The 21,078-nt window shown below is 33.0% G+C and overlaps 3 protein-coding genes across 3 annotated transcripts; 1 reads left to right on the top strand and 2 right to left on the bottom strand.

The window, feature by feature from the left end:
- Positions 1-142: 142 nt before the first annotated feature.
- LOC132047777 (putative FBD-associated F-box protein At1g61330) lies at positions 143-2,339 on the bottom strand. The gene is made up of 3 exons (XM_059438772.1): positions 1,389-2,339; positions 1,134-1,298; positions 143-463 (listed from the first exon to the last, which is right to left on the bottom strand). Exons 1-3 carry the CDS (start codon positions 2,337-2,339, stop codon positions 143-145), a joined length of 1,437 nt encoding a protein of 478 aa, XP_059294755.1.
- A 3,505-nt stretch (positions 2,340-5,844) lies between these two features.
- LOC132046140 (uncharacterized) lies at positions 5,845-15,357 on the bottom strand. The gene is made up of 14 exons (XM_059436691.1): positions 14,998-15,357; positions 14,830-14,892; positions 14,270-14,325; positions 14,008-14,088; positions 13,854-13,927; positions 13,618-13,700; positions 12,430-12,536; positions 12,076-12,218; positions 11,946-11,993; positions 10,215-10,267; positions 7,217-7,301; positions 7,060-7,126; positions 6,863-6,973; positions 5,845-6,270 (listed from the first exon to the last, which is right to left on the bottom strand). Exons 1-14 carry the CDS (start codon positions 15,216-15,218, stop codon positions 6,143-6,145), a joined length of 1,320 nt encoding a protein of 439 aa, XP_059292674.1. The 5' UTR covers positions 15,219-15,357; the 3' UTR covers positions 5,845-6,142.
- Positions 15,358-19,264: 3,907 nt separating this feature from the next.
- LOC132047776 (F-box protein At2g39490-like) lies at positions 19,265-20,594 on the top strand. Its single transcript, XM_059438770.1, has 3 exons — positions 19,265-19,600; positions 19,690-19,854; positions 20,274-20,594. Exons 1-3 carry the CDS (start codon positions 19,265-19,267, stop codon positions 20,592-20,594), a joined length of 822 nt encoding a protein of 273 aa, XP_059294753.1.
- Positions 20,595-21,078: the final 484 nt, after the last annotated feature.

Raw genomic sequence — 21,078 nt, 5'->3', positions numbered from 1 at the left:
CATATTCTCATACAGCAACACTGCACCGACTATATTCCAAAAAAAAAAAAAAAAAAAGAGAAAAAACACAATTTTTTTTTGTGGATACAAGAATATAAAAAATATCATGAAAAGGATTTTTTTTTAAAAAAAAATTCTGCACTTACAAGACTCTATGTTTAGGGAAAGCAGAACTTTCATCCTTATTGTGATTATAGGTAGAAATAGTAACTACCTTTGAAACTGTAATGATATCGCTTAGTTTAATTTCTAGATGATTTTTCTTTGATTTAACTATAATCAAATACTCCAATGACCTGGCATGCAATAAGAAAAAATTCACCAATTTATCTTCAAGCTCAAGTTTCTTGAATCCTTTCACCTTCAATAGCTTGAGTTGTGGGAATTCTGCTTGGCAATTCTCAAATTGTTCTTTTGCCACTAAGTTCCAATAACTTCCAGCTTCCATTGGATAATTACCAAGCTGCATAATTGTATTGATTAATTAGTCCACAATTAAAAACTATTAAATTGAGAATAATTCTTCTTCTTTTTCCTTCATAAATCATGTGATAATTTTAAAAGGAAGTCTGATACATGAGTTTAGTGAAGTTTTAGTCTCATTCTCAACCTATTTAAGTAACAGATTAACCCAATGAGACATCATTCGATATTCTTTTTTATATATATATATATATATATATATATATATATATATATATAAAACCAGATCTAAAGGGAAAAAACATTAAATGGAAATCAGTACGTGCTTGTGGTTTCAATTTTTGTAACTTTTATATTCTGATCTTGTGACTAAAAATATCATGAACAGCTTATTTTTCACGTTAAAAAATGAGGGAAATTTGGTTATGTGGTCCTTTACAAATACCTTTTTTGTTATATGATAAATCTTACAAGAGATGCAAAAATAAAAATAAAACATAAAAATTTGTAAATAAAGCAAATAAAATCTTTATTCCAATAGAGCGCAAACAAACTACGAGGACCGAGGTATGTATGTAAGTGAAATTTCTTTCATGATTTACCAAATTAAAAATAAAAAAATTCGCAAAAACAAGAAAACTCAAGAATCAATAAATAGCTAAAAATAAAATTTACATAATATCTTAAGAGGTCGTGATTAATATACTTACATCAAGAAAGAGTCTCTCAATTTGGGGACAATTCTCGACAAAAGAAAGAATATCCCAAGGGTTGATAAAGCTCAATCCACGTCTCACCAATTGAAGTTCCTTCAAATTAGGAAGATAGTACTCCATATCTCCGTACTCAAAATCCACAAATCTAGGAGAAAGCCCCTAAATTAAATATTAAAAAATATTTATATCATCGATATATATAAGTTAAATTCAAAAATGAAAAAATAAAAAGACGGACCATGAGATTACCTCAAGAAGAACATTGATGATTGAGAGAGTTTGCACATTTCTTAAGGCTTCCATCAAATTATCCCTTTCCCTTATATGTTGAAGCTCCGTTGTGGCACCAAAATTCAATATCACATCTTTTAAGCTTATTGGATCCACAAATTTAATTTTGTTAATCTCACCACAATAATGAAATGTGTTAATACTTGGATTATTAACAGTGACCAAAATTATGTCACTACAGTTCCTAATCAACAGAGTTCTAAACCTGTTTGAACCTTTAATTGTAACTTTACCAATAAAAGAACAACCCTCCAAAGCCAAAGATTCAAGAACCACACATCTTGAAAACAACCTTTTAATCAAATAAGGTACGACGCGAACCTTAGTTAGACTAAGAGATTTCAAGAATCGTAAACCTTTTGATTTTGGTGGTAGATGCAATTCACAACTGATCAATTTTAGAATGCGGAGAGTTTTAATGTTGATGAAAGCAGAAGGCACATGGTAATAAATCTCATTAGTAGGATCAAGTTCAACTAGATGTAACTCGAGCTCTTCTAGGCCCTTTGTTGCAATATGTTGAATCCACGCTATGAAAAAAGACGAGTACTTTATTGGCTCGTGAATATAAAGCTGAAAACTATGAATTTTTTTGCCCAAATGATTACTTATGATATTATTAATAATTGAGATCTGGTCTCTATCTCTCATAAAACAATTTATCCAAAAAGCTCTATCAAAACAAAGATTACGGGCATATAACCATGAATTTCGGAATGGTTTAGCAACGAGAGAAGAAGAAATAGCATGCTTGATAGGTAAAAAAGTGAAAATTTTATGAATTACTTCATTAGGAAGATAAACACTAGAACTATTATTGGACTGATGATCCCCATTTGTTTCCATAGGGTTTTTTCTAACTCTTTTTCTACGAGATGACACTATTATTTTGGACTCCGAAGCTTCCATCACTATTTTTTCTAAATTAGAAAGAGAACTATATGAATAAGATGTAAATATATAATTAAGGAGAAAATTTTAAGCCAAGATGTGTGAACACAATGTGAGAAACCTATATAGTTATAGAGTGAAAAAACTGTAGAGATGTTTGAGATTTTTAAATGCACTTAACAAGTTACCTTAATGTACTTCTTATATATGGAAAGCAAATCTATAGTTATGGATTACGAAAATAAAAATTACATTTGAGGTCCCTGCTGTATGGCGTTTTTCTTGGATTTGAAGATCGAAAAAAAAAAAACGAATTATAAGGGGCAAAACAATTTAATAAAAGTTATTTGTTGTTATTAATTTTTCAAGGTTGAAATATCAATTAACATGTAGTGTCTGAGTTCCTTACCAAAAAGGAAAAAATGTAGTATCTGAGCTCCTTACCAAAAAGAAAAAATGTAGTATTTGAGTTCCTTACCAAAAAAGAAAAAATGTAGTATCTGGGTTTATTGCAGGTGAACTAAAAACAAGATAAGTTTTCGTATGGATGCTGACTGTACCAGAACAAATAATTTTGGCATCAGATTTCACATTGATCTCTAACAAAATATTTGTTTTGAAACGTAAAAGTAAGTGTTACTAATGTCTGCATAACTAATAAAATACTTTTGACTTTTTCTATATAAATTCGAGTACTAATAGAGCATTTGGTTAACGTTATTAAGCTCTTCTGATGCCTATTGGCATAATTTATATGGAATCAATATAATATCTTATGTAGGATAAAATATGAAATAAGATGGATGCAACAACATTAACTAGGTTAGAATATACAAGTTATCCCGTAAAGTAGGCAATCATGTTGTAACTGTCTCTGTATTATCTCTTGTGTTGTATTTACTATATTATTTTTTACTGATCTCTTACAAAAAGGATCATATAATTAGGGGAGGAACTAGAAGACTGGATACGTATTCGGTCAAACCGGATACCTTTTGTTTATACAGTGTATTTTGATTAAGAAATCCATTGAATATGGACAAATATAAAATATAGAACCCAATTATTACCACTTACAGCGGTCAGTCTAAAGTCAAAACATCTATAAAACTGAAATCCTTACTCGGCCTCCATATAACAAGAAGAACAATTATAATGGGTCACAAAATCGATCTTCCCTTAATATTAACTAGTACATGTTTTTCCCCACAATGGTATCCCAAGAACAAAAATGAAAGAAAATGGAAAAATTACTGTAATCAAGAATACACTAAACAACTAAAGTTTTTCAAATTTGTAACTTCAAATGACATGTTGACCTTATCAGAAGCAGATTACTTGAGCACTTGTTATTGTGAATATAAATTTCATGCTAATCCAAATGATCAAACTAGGAGGGATCTTTTACAATGTAGAAAGGTAAATGATTTGGAAAATTCATCAAAAACATGATAAACTTTTCATTATGTTAATGCGCTTAGTGAAGTAATAGTGTACAAAAATAGGGTGGATATAATAATAACAAGCAAATCTCAATTTCAAACTAATTGAGTCTTACTATATAAATCCTTATTGCTTCATTCAGACCCATTAATTTTTTTCTTCCAATGCTCAATATTTTTATCTTTTTAAGACAAAGTAGGGGGTTCTCTTACACCGCTACCAGTGTAAAATACCAAAAGTACTAAGCCTTAATACAAATTAACTCATATCATTTATGTGAATTGTTTTTCATTGTATTCTATTTTTCGTTAAGTATGCAGGAATTTTGAGATATTATAAGCATTTTGAAATAGTTTTTTCGGTAAGATTTAGGCCATTCTAATCCATTATTAACACCTTTAGTCATCACAATGTCACGTTTATGGAACGGCGTATTTGGATGTCGACATATATAGGATATGATCAAATCACATCAAACAATCTTTTATTATCTTGTGTTTTATATGTGCATGCTACTGATATTGTCTGTAGTGATCTGTCTCTATCTCTGCTATTATCTTGTATGATCATACATCCTTTTTCACATTCACATTTTTATGACATTTGTTTTATGGATACGTTGAGCCTTGGAAGCACAATACTCACTCACATATAACATTATTGTTCTTACAATCGTTCTATAGAATTGGCGTGTAGTAATTTCTTCTCGCACAACACCACCATATTGCTCCTTAATTATAGCCGTCCTATTTTTCAATTCTACTATGTGTTACATCTACATTTACCGTACTATTTTTCATAAACACGAAACCTAAATATTTAAATCATCTACGTTTAGGAACCACAATTCCATATAATTTCACTTCAACTTCATCCTTCTCAAAGGGGCTAAACTTACAATGTATAGTCATATCTTACTCCTGCTCATCCTAAAATTCGTTAGTATTTTTCCATAGTTCAAGCTTATGATTTACTTCCTTGCTAATTTTAACATTATATCTTCTGCAAATAAGTTGCACTTGAAACATCATGTTCTACGCCAACATTTGCTTATTCATTATAAAGGTAAACACAAACCAATTCAGGCATAGAGCATATGTAAACCCACAGTTACTGAAAACTCCTCTATACATCCTCTTCATTATTTCCACACTCCTGACAACTCCTCCGTCAAAATCTTTGGTCGTTTATATCTTTGATATGAATTTCTTTCTCATCTTTTTCTCTCTTAAAGTGGCTGAGAATGAATAATTCTTCACAATTGACAATATGCATTGACGTTGATTGACTACAATTGTATATGAATACAGTATTAGGATACAGAGATGTAATTCTTTTGGCGTGGAAAACCTTCAGCATGCCTTTCCAAACCATATTACTACTTTAATATGGTAAAAGTGTTGGTAGTTTAAAGACAAATTACAAAAAATAGTGGACTGAAAATAAAAAGTCATTAGCATTGAACTGAAATTTTCATGTTTCATCTTATTCTCCATGCATAGTTAAGAGGGGCAGGTTATATCTCTGCCTGTAGCACAAAAAGCAATGGACGAGCAAACTCATTGAAAGAGCAAGAACAAATTCAGCAAAGAACATATAAATATGCAGTATTGTAGTGCTAGGCCGGTATAACAAAAAGTACTTTTTGCTTTTGTTTTTATCATTTGTATCCAGAATTAAGTGGTCTGACTAATTTTGATTCACGTCGGTTATTGAAACATACATAAAATCACATAAATGAGGTAACGGTACAACTATTTTGTATAGGAAGGCTACTGGGTTCACACTCAGATAATTCAGAACTTATACTGCATGAGACTCATGTAGCACGTAGACATGTGTGGACTCGCCCATGCACAATTATCCATTCAGGAATCCTAGTACAAGTTTTGATCAAGGACTGAGATAGTGGAGATTCTACCATATTGATACAGCTCAGAGTCAAAGGACAGTTAAAAAGCAATCCATGAATGATATTGAGTTAAACGAACCAACAAAATGGATGCCTTCGCTATCTGAACATTGACAAAAATTTAAGAAGTTAACGAAAAGGCTCTTGAGTCATTATCATTCATGGATAAGGCGTTCAAAGAGTAGCAAATTCGAAACACTCTCTCAAACTTAAATGTGTTTTTCTTTTACATATATCAAAAATGGAAAAGGATATAAAATAAGTCCAAATGAGACAAATACCAAAAGTGACATCTATGAGCTAATAACTGGTAGAATATTTAAACAGCAGAGCTGATGTGTATACATCCATAAATAGTACATACACAGTTTATTAGAATGGATTTGCTGTGGTTGTATTTTAAGATGTTAAATTAAGGTTGTGTCACCCCATGCTAAGATAAGTTTATACACAGTCGGTACATGGATCAAGGTTCTTGAGGAAGGTCCTCATCAAGCTCAGATTTATCATTTGAGCCCCCAGAACTGGGGCTAACAGCATTTTCTAAGGATGCTGAATAGGAGAAGCTCCACACAGAAACACAATTTTCATCACCTAAACAAGGAAAATACAATCATATTTAGAACTTTTCATGTTAACAGGACACAAATGGTTTTGTAATCAAGCAGACAACTAAATAACAAAGAACAATTCAAAAAATGCAAACAGTAACTTGATCTGAGCAGATGATTTAAGCATTTTAGCGTCAAGGAAGGGAAGCAAATAGGACTAAGAGCCTGTTTGGATGAGCTTAAAAAAAGCAGCTTATAAGCTGAAAATAGCTTATAAGCCAAAAAAATAAGTTGGGGTAGCCCAACTTAATTTTTTTTTTAGCTTAAAAAACTTTAAATAAGCCAAACGGGCCAACTTATTTTTTTGGGCTTATTTTAAGCCCAAAATGGCTTATAAGCTGGCCAGCCAAGCTGTTTTCAGCAACTTATAAGCTAAGCCAAACGGGCTCTAAGAAGTATGGCAGAACATCTGTTTTCCAAAAAGAGGTAAACGGGAATGAGGAACTCGACAGATCAAAGCATCGAAGAAGAAGATATGGCAAGAACATTGAAAATAATTTACTTCAGACGAATACAGAAGTCTGAACACATATTACTCGGGCATTATTCCAACAATGTGGGGTGAATGAATTTACCAGTAAGGGGCATATCCTCGTGGGAGTCATCTAAAACTCCAAATCTCCTGTGGCCTGATGAAGAGGCAGCCATTGGCAGGAAAGGATGAAATGAAAAACCATTAACTGTGTCTGAAACAGGATAAGCTGAGTAAGAAATAGAAGAAACTAGGTGTACCTTCTCCCAACTTATTCTTTCTATGAACATAATGAAGTACCTGATGCAGCTCGGAAGCTGGATACCCACTGTCCGGTTTGAAGATTATAAATGTGAACTGAGCCATCCTAGATAGACAAACAAGTACGAAAGATGAGAGCTTGAATTGCATTCTGAGTTCTGACACAGAATGCAATTTTGAGCTAAGCGGAAGATACCTGTCCTCCAGAGCCGAGATGCTGACCCCGAGGTTCAATATCAAAATATATCCGCTGATTGGTAGTTTCTGATGATCTATACATCCTAATTGAATCAAATCAAAACGGGAAGTTTAGAGACTTGATCACTGAAGCACTCAGTCACAATAAATTCAAACTTACAAAAGTATCATTATAGCTAATTACTGCATTCATGCAAAATGATATTCTTGACATGGATAGTTAGAAAAACTGTGAATATTGGCTGGAGGTTCACTTCAATGTCAAGATAAGATCTATCATTCTCATTATAAAAATGGCTCGGCATGTACGCCAATCTTTTGGAAAAGTTATGGCAACAAGTGTTTTCTGCATGAAAAGCACTTCTTCATGTGTTCAGTAAACAATTAAAGGTGCTTTTAATTTGTAGAGATGTGGAGGGGAAGACTTTTTTTTTTTTTTTGATGAAATAATTGTGATGTGGAGGGCAAGACTTCTAGTAGAAACTCAAGTTTGCAGCCGTCAACACTTTCTTTCTGCCAAAAATTAAGGCGCCATTTGAAAAGATAATTTACTTACAACTAAATTATGCAGGTATTAAACCTTTTTATTAGTTTTATACCAAATCCGCTGCACCTACCATTTACCAAACTGCTTGTACTTCTTCTAGAACTACTTTATTCTACAGAAAGAGCATCCTCAGAGACTAATACACTCCAACATTGGGCCTTAGCTAATTCACAAACAGGAAGATAAGTTTTTTTTTTTTTTTTCCCGATGAAACAGGCAATTTGAGTAATACTACAGCAAGATGCTGTTGTTTTATACAGAAAAAATAAGAAGGAAGGCAAACACATCAACGTTTCCAAAAATTTATCCGACCATCCACACAAGTGGTATTTCTGTTTTACACCAAAAAAGACAAAAGAACTAACAATAGAACTTTAGTTTCTAGCCACCAAATTCTCAACCCTTTAAAATCCTACCCACACTTGACAGAAAATACAAAATGTAGCATTGCTCCACAACTTCTTCATGCATCTAATTTGTTTAAATCCTAGCTGTCCAATTCATCCGCAACAAAGTTTGGTGACATGCAATGAAAAATAAAAGTTGCACGTGTCAACTCCCATAACTGTGAAAGTAAAATCACAAAAAATAGTATAAGGTTCATATTACTTCTTAAATGAATCATGCCAACGACAATGAGCCTTCTCCTCCTTAGGTTATCTACAGTCAAAATGGCTCCCCATGCACCACATCAAGAAATGCAACTTTTGTGATAATTTCTCAACAAAGATCTAGGATCTTCTCAATTAGATAGGACATAGGAGAAGAATTATCAAAGATGATTCCTCCATACTATCAATTTCCTAAAATGTCTTATGACTGTACAATCTCAACAGGAACGGTTCCACCTCATTAAACGCCTAATTCTGTAGAGGTCTTCTAAAGATATACCTATTATAAGTGAGAACCATCTTTCTTTAGAACCTCAGCTGCTATGATCAGCTACAATGAAAATAGAGTAGGAACATCATCTTTTCGAGTATTATTTCGCACCATAAATCCCACCAGAATCTTCTTCTGCATCCAGCTGCTACAAAGAATCCTATGAATTTTCTGTTTCTTTTTATTCCCTTCATGAGTATTTTCCAAGACCTTTTTTCTGAGGAAGGTAACAGTTGTATTACTATGAAACAAAAAACTTAAGCACCCCCAAAAAGGTGTTGCGTTTAGATCTTAAACAGCAAAAGGGTATCAAAAACCCTGCCCAAAAACCCATATTCTTATATATTGCCAATCAAGTCAACTAATTCACCTACTTCTCCCCACAGATTCTGTTTACACCAAAAAACGAACAGACTTAAGACAGTTTATCCTAATTTTCTGGATAGAACTACTAGCACCTTCAAAAAATCTAGCATTCCTTTCCTTCCACACACTCCACCAGATGCAGGCAGGGATGATCTTCCACCACTCGTCCTCACCATCTCTCTTCCCTATACTCCACCAGCTGCTTAAAATAGTGCTAGGAATAACCCAATTTATCCCCAAGATACAAAAGAACATGTGCCACAGATTTAAACTTGTCTTGCAGTGTCAAAAAAGGTATTCATTGCTTTCAACCTCCTGGTCACATAGAAGACATCTTGAACAAATCTGGAAACCTCTTCTTTGTAGATTAACTTGAGTTAGGCATGCTTTCCTAATCACCAGCCAAACAAAACATGACACCTTCACCGGAGTACTTTCCAAGACCTTGTCCCATAAGAGCATATGACACCTCTTTAGTGTACTAATATATTGATAGTTTCTGCATTTCACACTAATAATTTGATTTTCTTTTATGTCATTTAATATTCAGATGTCACCTAATCCAGTGTGAGGTAGCTTAAGTGACACCAACATAACACTGAAACAAGAGAAGGCAGATTTCTGCAATTTCTAGTAAATTAGTCTCCAAACTATGCAAACGGTATTTTTAGTGAGCTCATCACTTTCATGTAAACACTATGTATGTAGAACCCAAAAGACACTCAAACAACATGGTACCAACTTCCTCTGAAAAGTTGCATGCCCTATGGGGCAAAGAAAGGAAACTTCGAGCAGTCTGGCTATCAATGTAATATTTTAAACTTTTATAGGTTTGGCATCAAAAAGCTTATTCTCTAAAGGAAAAAAAAAATGAATAATGTTTGAATCTCATGTAATCATCTAGTATAAGCAGGATCTCGACACTGTCAAGCATTAACCATCAATTCCGCCCTTATGCAAAATAGACCACTTCAGATTATAAAAGCTTCCCTCCAGGAAAAACATCATATGAACATATATAGAGTTATTTTATAGGACAAGGAAACTGCTAAAGGATTATCACGTTCTAGCAAGAGATTGAGGCGTCTCCTACTTGTGAGATGCAAAAAGAGGAATGTGTTTCATTAGTTTCATTACTGAACAGAAACAGAACCATCCAGCCAATCATGCCCGAGTGTCCAATCAGTAGAAAGAAACTTACTTGTAAACTATGTCAACAGTCTTCCGAATGTCCCAGCACAGTATGTAAGGGTCCTAAAACAAGTTTGAGATGAACTTGGTCAAACATATGTTTAACACAACACGCATGCATGACAGGATGGCACTCGCATACATGTGACGATAGAGAAGAAGTGAGTCCGAAGAGGAAAGGATCAAAGTTTAGATCATACATAGATAAGTGAAGGATATCAACAAGTAGCAAACATGCCTTTCAGCTGAACAGGCACAAAATTTATATTTCTCTGGATGGAGGAAACAAAAACAGATCTTATTTTAAAATTATTACTCATGTGTCAAACAATACACTTAAAAGTCAAGGGAGAAGTTGAATAGTTTGAACTACATCCAAAAGGCCTCAAATATCTGACATAGTTGACATGACGAGTCATCTAGTCAAAGCTTACTATGGGAAGTATATGAGGGTCATCTAGAGAGTGGCATGGGCCTCCTCTCCCGAAACCAGCAAATATCTGAGAACTTTGGAGTGGGTCGACGCATATATTTGAACTCACAGACGAATAAATAAACTGAATTATAAGAACAAAACAGTGATCTCAAGATTTATGAAACCCACCAACTTTGTTATAGAGAGAGAGAGAGAGAGAGAGAGAAAACCTATAAATTGGTGGTAGAAATTAAAGGCAAAGTGGTCAATTATACAGCCGCCTGGAGTCAAGGCTGTTCCGGGTACATTTTTATAGGTATCGTATAAGGAGATTAGGAGAATATTGTGGGTTTGGAAGAAAGGGAGGCAAAAACCGAACACCATACACTCGCCAACTTTGTTCTACATTCTGCCTACTAACGTCTTTTGGCACTAATTCTACGGTAACACTAAAGTCATAAACTGCTTTCCAGATCTCATTCATCTAAACTCTTAACAGAACAGGAGAAAAATAAAAGGAAAAGCAAAGCTAAAAGAAGAGATAAGACAGAAGAGTAAGTGCTAGGATCATTAATAAATAGGAAGTATCCAAGTCTGAAATATGGTTACCATTACATATTGATGAATATCAAACTCATTCTCTTCCATTAATGTGTGAAAGCATTTCTCTGTTTAGTAATAATTTGCAGAAAGAGTTGATGAGTTTTTTTTTTCGAAGTTGGTAACATAAAGTTAATGTGGTTTTATATTTAGCTTTTGCGAAAGCAGAGTTGAAAAATGGTAATTGAAGTTGAATAACTTGGTAAAATCATTGATCAGTAATCGACCTTGAGATTTTCTTCTTGATTGTCTTTTTCAAGTTAAGAATCTCTCATACTATGTGGAGTCATTACAACCTAAATCACTTTCTCGAAGAATTAAGGTAACTAAAGTGATTTCTCTTTATTAAACCAAAGATATGTCTAAACTTCTAGTTAACTGTTTAGCACTGAAACAGATCCCCGGTTCCACTCTGCCCAACCCTATCCCAACCAAATAAAAAAACTCAAAACTAAAAGCTTGCACCAAAAAAATGAAATCGACTCAAATGGATAATGTTCTGTGGTCCCAGCTTGTTTTGACTGTCTATCCATTCTGGTTTCTTATCTGCTAGAGATTAGAAAACCACTCTTTAAGGTGGCAAGTGCATTGTTCCATTATTTATGATGGATATAATGAAATTATAGATCCAGCATTCTCTTTGCAGAGGAAGGACAAAACAAAAGGCCAACCCAATGTTAAATAGGCATTGAAAGTAATGAACAGTAATGTACCATCAAATCTTACCTTCCGGCCACCAGTGTACAAGTAATTTCCGTCTTTTGAGAATTGGACCTAATAAGTGAATATTATGGTTGAAGAATCATTTGAGGATTTGAGTATAGTAAAAACATGAATGACAGCTCTACCAACTTACATGTGTAACCCCACCTTCTTGACCATGCAAGACATAGAGAAGTTCCATGTTATCTTCCCTATGTATAGCAGTAGTTTGGTTATAGGAGCCTGTTGCCAGCAATCCTGAATGGGTTGGACAGAAAGCAATTGAGGATATAATGCCTAAACAGACAAGAGAAAAGGTGTCAGAATAATAAATGTATAATGAGGAATAATTTTGGCATTGAAAGTAGGAGAATTAATTAGCCTCAACTGGACTTTCCAGTTTCACTTTGAGATATCTATCAGGTTGATGTGTTTGACACAGACGATTGTTAGCTTATTGTCTTATTCTGGAAAGTGATCATAAAGAGAAGCAGCTCGTGGAACATACCTGATTGCCCTTCTTTATTTCCTTGAAGGGTGGAGTGCTGGGTAAAATCTCTGCCAGGCCGATGAATATCAAATGTTCTTATGGATTTGTTGTAACCAGCAAAGATCCTAATTCGAAAAGAATGAAGAGACAATGAAAAATTTCTTTTAAACGTAGCATATTGACCGCTGAAGTACATAAATAAAGAAAATGAAGCAAATCACAATACCACATAAGAAGTTAGTATTTTTTTTTTTTTTTTTTTTTTTTTTTTTTGATGACATGGGAATTATAGCTATGAAGTAAGAAGATACGCACAAGAAAAACTGAAAACGCATTCGTCTTAAAGTCTATAAAATAAACTGAAAAACCAAAAAGGGAAAACGATCTTTTGTGAGGACAGAGTGACGAGAATAGCAACCATCTAAATCGACAACTAGGCCTCATAATTGTCATTCTAATTATGCTGTCAGAAAATATGGATAGATTACTTTTTCAATAAATCAAAAGAGTTCATTTATGCACTGATGTGTGATACCTATAATGGTATTGTGATCATACATATTGCCTCCCAAAAGTCTAGCATTCTAGCCAACCCTCTACACCAGTTGGTATTGTTTTTACAACCGTGGTGTCTGGGCCAACTTGTGCACACCTCGACTAATTCCACAGGATATCTGCTATCTCCCACTAGCACAAGCACCGCCACATAAAATGAATCAGAGGTACTAATTATTTGCCAAGTTACTTTATATCCAGATAGGAAAAAGTACTACATTTTATTTTCCAAGATAGCTGGAAAACTAATTCTGGATAGCTTCTCTACTAACTCAAAATTACAGCTCAGCCTGATCTCCTGACTAGATGCGAGCAGTAATCATATTTGACTAATCTGGAAACATAAATCATGTCATGCGGAAGTAAACTCTTTATAATCGATCAAATAAATGGAAAAAGTATTCTCCACTAAACCTAGTAAACTAATGAAAATCAGAGATTATACAGCATCAGCCATTTCTATAAGTCCATTCACTGCAAACAAAAATCTATATCGAGTGTGCTATGTTTCTTTCTTTTCCTCTCTTTTCAAAATAAATAAATAACTACTGAGAAATATGAAAGAAAAATTGACCAGGTGCCTCTACATAAACAAGTGAACACAAGAGCAAGGAAGGAGACAAGCACTTTAATAAAAGAAGAAATGTTTACTTAGTCCCTGCAGGGTTGAAGGCAATTGAAAAGGCAGCAGTGATCTCATCCATGGCATCATAAGCACGGTATGTACAGCGTAACTGCAACCATCCAAAAAAAGGTACTGTAGGGAAGAATATCTTCCTAGCTAAGCTCGTTGAGCAGCTACACAAGAAATGCGCTGCTAGGAACCTATCAAAGAGCAGAGAGAGAAAAAAGCATCTGCAGTAACAGCTTTAAAGACGATGACGCACCTGTCCAGTAGTAGCGTCCCAGAGATGAATAGGGTGATCACGGGTAGTACTTGCAAAAACACATGTCTCTGGACCTGGGTCATGAAAGCAAACTCTAGTTAAATTTTTCTAATCACCATCAGTATTACCACAAATAACAAGGCAATTGACATACTTGAAGAAGACATATAAGGATACCAGCAATAGTCATATACAGACTCCCCATCACTCATGACAAGGCTTGCACCATAAGAATCTGCAAACAATCAGTCAGTCTTACTCACAATAAACGAAAACATGAGATAGCAAATCATATCAAGTTTAATACTGAACATACATGATCGACAAATTTCCACATCGAAAATAATTACTTTAGCATACTTCCACAATGTTGCTTCACATTCAAACCTAAATAAACTAGTAGCATACAAATTTACCTGTATCAGCAGCTGATGAAGAAAAATCAGCAAGCCCTCCACTTTCATCATATGGCCTATCAACAAACCAGAGCCAAATTAACAGAGCAGCTCAATGACAATGGAAATGCTAGAATAACTGAGTACCCTTTTCTACTATGTGCCTCATAATCAGCCTTACAATAGCACCAAATACTATCTTTCAATCAATCAATTAACTGTCTCTCAATCACAAACTGCTTGGGGTCGTCTATATGAATCCCTATATCCATTCCCCTCTAAGTTCAAATGATTCATCATATCATGACTATTTCAATACTAGTTTTCAACCTACCACAACCTTTCTCCTTTTTATCCAAGCCTCAACCGAAAAACGCTAAGCTCACATAGACAGAGTTACATGAAACTCTTATCCACCAATAAACTTTAAGCCCCACATATCCAATCACAAATAAAATAAAAAGAACTGTATCCATAAAAAAAAAGTACAAAAAAATTACTCCTTTACAATTTACAGTTATTCAAGACTTAAAATTTATTGTTCACAATCATATATATAGTAAAAAATGGACAAAACTTACAAGTTAAATAAACAAAAGGTATTATCATCAGAGCAAGTGAGGAATCCAGAACCATCTGGTGACCTATAATTCCACACGAAAAAAAAAACAACCATGAGACAACATTCAAAATATAAAAGAGAAAAAAGGGAATAAAAGAAATGGGGCATAAAAAAAAAAAAGGAATACCATTTGACACCCTTTAAGAAATTATTAGGGTTTGAAGGAGTCTTGAACTGGTTAAAGAAATGATAAGTTCTATATGGGGAAACATCATATTGAATAACAGGCCAAGGGTAAGGTTTATCTCTAGTTTCTTCAACAACTTCATTTGGGGTTTCCAAATGGTCTACAGCATCTTCATCCATTGATTCTTTAACAAGTTGTTGCTCTGAAGCTTCTTCCTCCATTGATTTACTGTGAACTGTGTTAGCGCCAAAAAAAAGGAAGTGTTAAAGAGGGGTTTTGGGTTTTAGCTTTGGCTGTTTGAGAAAACTGTAAATTGTTATGGATTTTAACTTGGGGTTATTTGCACTTTTCCTCCTATTTTTTGTTGTTGGTCTTTAGTTTTTGCCTCTCAAGCAATATTTTCGCAAGGCTTAAATTTGTATTTTTGTATTATAATCCGTGGTAAAATAGTAAACATGTGAGACTCAAAATCTCTTGTTAAAGAGTGTGGAGGTTCAAGTCTTCTTCAAGGCATAATATTGAGAATGCTCATTCAATGAGAGCTCGGATCGAATGGGTATATATAATCGATTCGATCCTAGCTTGGTTATGCCTCAAAAATTATGAATCGATTTACAAGTTCAATGCCAATGTCTTGATTTCAAGTGGTAACATTGTGGGCCCATGTTAATACACGATAATGATTGGCAAAGTTATGTCCCGCATCCTTAAAGAATTTATGCCCGCTGGCCGCTAGGCATAAGTTGGCTACTAAAGGCAAAAATTAAAGATTGTCCCATTTGAAGGGCAAATTTTCTTCTTTACCTTGTCATCAATGCAAACTCCTATATGTAATTCATTACTCCAAAATTTTGATGAGTTGTAAGTTGCCAAAATAGTCCAATGGTGAACTTCTAACAATTTCAGTAAAAAGATGTCCTTATTGCGAGTTTTTATATAAGGTGGGGTTGGTTTACCTTACGCACATTGGAATATTTTATGAGTACGTACCTTTATTTTCTCCGTTTAATTTACATGATAATACGAAACAACTTACTAGTATCTCTTATCTCTCAACTATCTTTTTAGTACCTATTATTTCTCACCAATATAGTCATTGGATAATTTACTAGTGCCTCTTATTTTTCGACTATTTTATTAATACTTGTTATCTCTTACTAGTATAGTCATCGGATAACTTACTAGTTCCTTCTATTTCCCGACTATTTTATTAGTACGTGTTATCCCTCCTCATCAGTAGAGTCATCGAGTGACTCCGTACGTCAAGACTTAACTATATAGAAAAGAATCAAATAACATTTTTGTCTCTCCTAAAATTTAAAATTTTATCTCACAAAAATTTCACCTACTTTATTGACCTTCCAACTGTGTGGTGTTTGCAACAGTCATATAGGTTAAATGTTACCTTCTTCGATAATCATAAAATTTTGTTCTTGTTGTATATCCATATTCTGTCAGAAAAGCAAGTTTTTTTTTTTTTTTTTTTTTTGTAATTCCAGAAATCCTAAACACTTAAGTGATTCTCTCTTTTTTTTTTTTTTTTTTTTTTTGGTAAATATTGTGAAGGTATTATCTTGAATTTTTTTTTTTTTCCAATTTCGCACTATTTAAGGTCTGATCATAGTGAATTAATGAAATCCCCTTAAGATGTCTTCAATTGTAAATTTGCAAGTACCAAAAAGGATGAAAATTTAAGGGGTAAGTCTACTTTGGTAATTCTTTTACTATCTCTTAATTCAGCCAAGTCTAAAGAGATATTCCATATTAGATTTGTTCCACTAAATAAAAGATCGATATGAATTAGAAATCACTCCCTTGGTCATTTCTATTTGTGCTTTGCACACTCATTAAGAAAATCATTTATAAAGTTAGAAACTAGGAAAACTCTAATTATTTATGTTCTTGATTAATTTCTTCCATTTTTGTTCTTCGGATACCATGTTAAGTATTATTATGGGGAAAACATGTGTAGTTAAAATCAAGGGAAGATTGGTTTTATGACCCATTATAAATGTCGTTCTAGTTATGTTACGGCGGAGCCAATATTTTAACTTTATAGGTTTTGAATTTTAGAATGACGACTTCAAGTGGTAATAATTGGGTTCTAAATTTAATATTTGTACATATTAAAGGAATTTCTTTATTCAAATAAAAAAGCTACTGGGTTCGACCGAACTCGTATTCGGACTTTTAATTCCTTCCTTGTTTATATGATCCTTTTGCAAGAGATCGGTAAAGAATAATACAATAGATCGTTAAATAAAACACAAGAGACAATATAGAGAGGGTTACACGTGATTACGTACTTTACAGGCATTTTAACTTATATATTCTAAGCTAGTTATTGTTAATTTGTTACCACATGCTTTTATGCCATAGTTTATCTACATATAATACTACGCTAGTTCCCATATTCGTTATATCGATACATCTTAGAACAGTTTAATAACGTAAACCAAATGCTCTATTAATACTTGAAGTTATATAAAAAAAAGTCAGTAATTTTATTGGTTATGCAGACATTAGTTATGCATACTTTTACTTTTCAAAGTAGAGATCAATGTGAAGTCTTATGCAAAAATTATTTGTTCCGATACAATCAACGTCCATAGGAAAAACACATCTTGTTTTTGGTTCAAGGTCTGCCAGATTACGTGAATTTTACATTGTAAAAGGTCCTTGCTCATTAATTTTGGATGAATGAAACTCAGATACTACATATTAATTCAAATTTCAAACTTGAAAGAATTAATAACAACATATAACTTTTATTTTTCCTCTTACACTGTTTTCAAAATTTGAATTTAACTATAAAATTTATTTTTTTGGGTCTCCGAATTCAAGAAAAACGCCATAAAGCAGGGGCCTCTAACGTAATTTTTATTTTTCTAATCTATAACTATAGAAGCTTTATTAATGAAATTTGATTATATTCTCATTTTTTTATTTTAGTTTTCCAAAGATAAGAAGTCATTAAGGTAACTTGTTAAGCGCATTTTAATCTCTTAAATATCTCTACACTTTTTCCACTCTATAAATCCACAGGTTTTTCACAGTTGTCTTCTCACATCTTGTCTGAGTACTTTCTCCTGAATTTATATATTTACATCTCGTCTTTAAAAAATAGATGGATCTTCAGGGTCTAAAATAAAGTGAGTCTCAAGCCCCATTTGGACATGGTTTGAAATCATGTTTGGACATGCAATTTGAATATTTTAAGGAGTATTTTCTCTTATAGACATAAAAACCCTACAAGTTGTGAAAACTATCAAAACATTCTCAATTCTTATACAATCTTATCAAATGAGCAAGTCATAGGTCATAACAAAATTAATACGCTAATTCATAACAAGCGGCTCAAAATTAATACTAGAAGACCTTTCTAAAAATACAACATCAATTGATCAGATTTTAGTTCAATAAATAAAATTAAACTATGGGTCTTTTTACAAAATTAAAAGGTTGGTAGACATAAATAAAATTTGGTGGAAGTTAATGAGATTAGTAAATGATTGATGGGGGTAATTGTTAAAAATAGCTACCAACTTATGGGTCTTTTTTTTACAAAATATAAACTTATGAGTTAAATTTTATATTTAAAAAAATTGAAACCATGCGTTAAAACGCATGTCCAAACACTGGTTTGAAACCATGGTTTCAAAACTCATGGCCAAACGCCTACTTAGTGCAATCTTCTAGAAAAAGAGTTAGAAGAAACTCTATGAAAACAAATGGAGGTGATGAGTCCATTGATAATCCTACTTTTTATCTTCCTACTGAAATGATTGATAGAATTTTCACCTTTTTACCTATCAAACATGCTATTTTCTTCATCACGTGTTGCTAAACCTTTTAAACATTCACGGTTATATGCTCGGAATCTTGGTTTTGATAGAGCTTTTAGGATAAATTGTTTCTTCGGGGGTAGAGAAGTGATCCCAATTATTGATAATATCTTAAATAATCATGTAGGCGAAAAAATTTAGAGTTTTCAGATTTATATTCACAAGCCAATAAAGTACGCGCCTTTTTTCATAAAGAAGATTCAACATGTTGCATCAAAGGGTCTAGAAGAGCTCGAGCTACATCTAGTTAAACCTTATAATGAGATTTTTTACCATCTGCATTCTGATTACATCGACGTTGAAACTCTTCGTGTTGTAAAATTGATCTGTTGTAACTTATATCTATCGCGAAATTAAAAGGTTTACGATTCTTGAAATCTCTTAGTCTATCTGAGGTTCGCATCGCACCTTATTTTATTAAAATGTTGTTTTCAAGATGTGTTGTTCTTGAATCTTTGGCTTTGGGGGATTGTTCTTTTATTGGTGAACTCACAATTCAAGGTTCGAATATGCTTAAAACTCTTTTGATTAGGGGTTGTAGTGACATAGATTTGGTCACTATTGATAATCCAAGTATTAGCACATTTCACTGTGATGGTGAGATTAACAAAATCAAGTCTGTGGATCCAACAATATTAGAAGATGTGATATTGGATTTTGGTACCACAAAGAGGCATCAACATATAAGTGAAAGGGATGACTTGATGGAAGTCTTAAAAAATGTACGGACTCTCTCAATTAACAATATTCTTCTTGAGGTAATCTAATGGTTCGTCTTTTTGATTTTTGTCTTTGAAATTAACTTACATGTACTGAAGATGTAAATGTTTTTTTATATTTGATTTAGGGACTTTCTCCTATATATGTTGATTTTGAGCACATAGATATGGAGTACTATCTTCCAAATTTGAAGGAACTTCAATTGGTGAGGCTTGGATTCAGCTTTGTCAATCCTTGGGATATTCTTTTCTTTGTCAAGAAGTGTCCCCAAATGGAGAGACTCTTTCTAGATGTAAACATACAAATTTTGACCTTTTAAATTCTTTCTAGCTATTTGTTGATTACTTGGTTTTCTTGTCATTGTGAATTTTTTATTTATTTCTAATTTGGTAAATCACGAAAGAAAGTTCCACTTTACACAAATTTCGCTCATTTCTCAACGTAGAAAAATAAACTCTTCATAGTTTTAGTCATAAGATCCAGAAAATAAAAGCTATGATAATTGAAACCATTAAAGTATGGTATATTTAATGCCTTTCTCTTTAGATTTGCTTATCAAAAACACAAATGCAAGTGATATCCATTTCTATTATATTTTCTCTATCGTACTTTATTTTGATATTATCGCATGATTTATGGAGAAAATAAAAGAATACACTTAATTTAATAGTTCTTATTTGTGACATAATTAATCAAAAAAAAGCCATGCAGTTTGGTGATCATGCAATGGAAGCCGGAAGCTATTGGAATTTAGTTGCAAAGGAAAAATTTGAGAATTGCCAAACAGAATTTTCACAACTCAAGCTATTCAAGGTGAAAGGATTCAAGAAACTTGAGCTTGAAGAGAAATTGCTGAATTTTTTCTTGTTGCATGCAAGGTTCCTAGAGTCTTTGATTATAGTTGAATCAAAGAATAATAATCTAGAAATTAAACTGAGTGATTTCATTACAGTTTCAAAGGTATCTACTAGTTCAACCTTTGGTCATTACAAGGATGAAAGTGGTGTATTTCCAAGGCATAAAGTTCAGTGAGTGCAGAATTATAAAAATAAAAAAAAAAAAAAATCCTTATGCATTCACCAAAAAAAAATAAAAAATGTTATTGTTCTTTTACTTCTTTTTTTTTTTTTTTTTCCTCTCCTTTTTTTGGTTGAAGAATTGATGGTGCAGTACCGTTGTTGTGGTGAGAATATGTAGTAGGGGCATAGTGGTGAATGTCATCATTTCCATCTCCATTGTTGTTCGCAGATAGATATATAGATTTTTTTTTTGTCTTGAAATATTTAGATTAAATTTTAATTTTTATATTTGAAATCTCACCTACAAACTATGTATTGAATGCGTGAATATCACAATTAATTGAGTTAATGGAGAGTTGTGGGAGCAAAAAACTAACGTACAATTCCGAAATTTATTTTTAAAAAATTTGTATTTATCGTCGCGAAAGAAAAGTTTAGTATTTATTAGTTGCGAATACTCTACCCATAAAAAAATGTCATAAAAATGCAAACACGAA

This window comes from Lycium ferocissimum, chromosome 2 (genome assembly GCF_029784015.1).
Source record: "Lycium ferocissimum isolate CSIRO_LF1 chromosome 2, AGI_CSIRO_Lferr_CH_V1, whole genome shotgun sequence".
Classification (NCBI taxonomy): domain Eukaryota; kingdom Viridiplantae; phylum Streptophyta; class Magnoliopsida; order Solanales; family Solanaceae; genus Lycium; species Lycium ferocissimum.
This window is presented reverse-complemented; position numbering and strand designations above follow the sequence as displayed.

Excerpts from the sequence above, each read along its gene's own strand:
- LOC132046140 (XM_059436691.1), bottom strand. The coding sequence starts at position 15,218 with ATGGAGGAAGAAGCTTCAGAGCAACAACTTGTTAAAGAATCAATGGAT. Across the intron at positions 10,268-11,945 it reads TGTACACTGGTGGCCGGAAG|GACCCTTACATACTGTGCTG; the intron begins GTAAGATTTGAT and ends AACTTGTTTTAG. Across the intron at positions 6,974-7,059 it reads CAGCTTCCGAGCTGCATCAG|ACACAGTTAATGGTTTTTCA; the intron begins GTACTTCATTAT and ends ATCCTGTTTCAG.
- LOC132047776 (XM_059438770.1), top strand. The coding sequence starts at position 19,265 with ATGTTGTTTTCAAGATGTGTTGTTCTTGAATCTTTGGCTTTGGGGGAT. Across the intron at positions 19,601-19,689 it reads TTAACAATATTCTTCTTGAG|GGACTTTCTCCTATATATGT; the intron begins GTAATCTAATGG and ends TATTTGATTTAG. Across the intron at positions 19,855-20,273 it reads TGGAGAGACTCTTTCTAGAT|TTTGGTGATCATGCAATGGA; the intron begins GTAAACATACAA and ends AAAGCCATGCAG.
- LOC132047777 (XM_059438772.1), bottom strand. The coding sequence starts at position 2,339 with ATGGAAGCTTCGGAGTCCAAAATAATAGTGTCATCTCGTAGAAAAAGA. Across the intron at positions 1,299-1,388 it reads TCATCAATGTTCTTCTTGAG|GGGCTTTCTCCTAGATTTGT; the intron begins GTAATCTCATGG and ends TATTTAATTTAG. Across the intron at positions 464-1,133 it reads TTGAGAGACTCTTTCTTGAT|CTTGGTAATTATCCAATGGA; the intron begins GTAAGTATATTA and ends ACAATTATGCAG.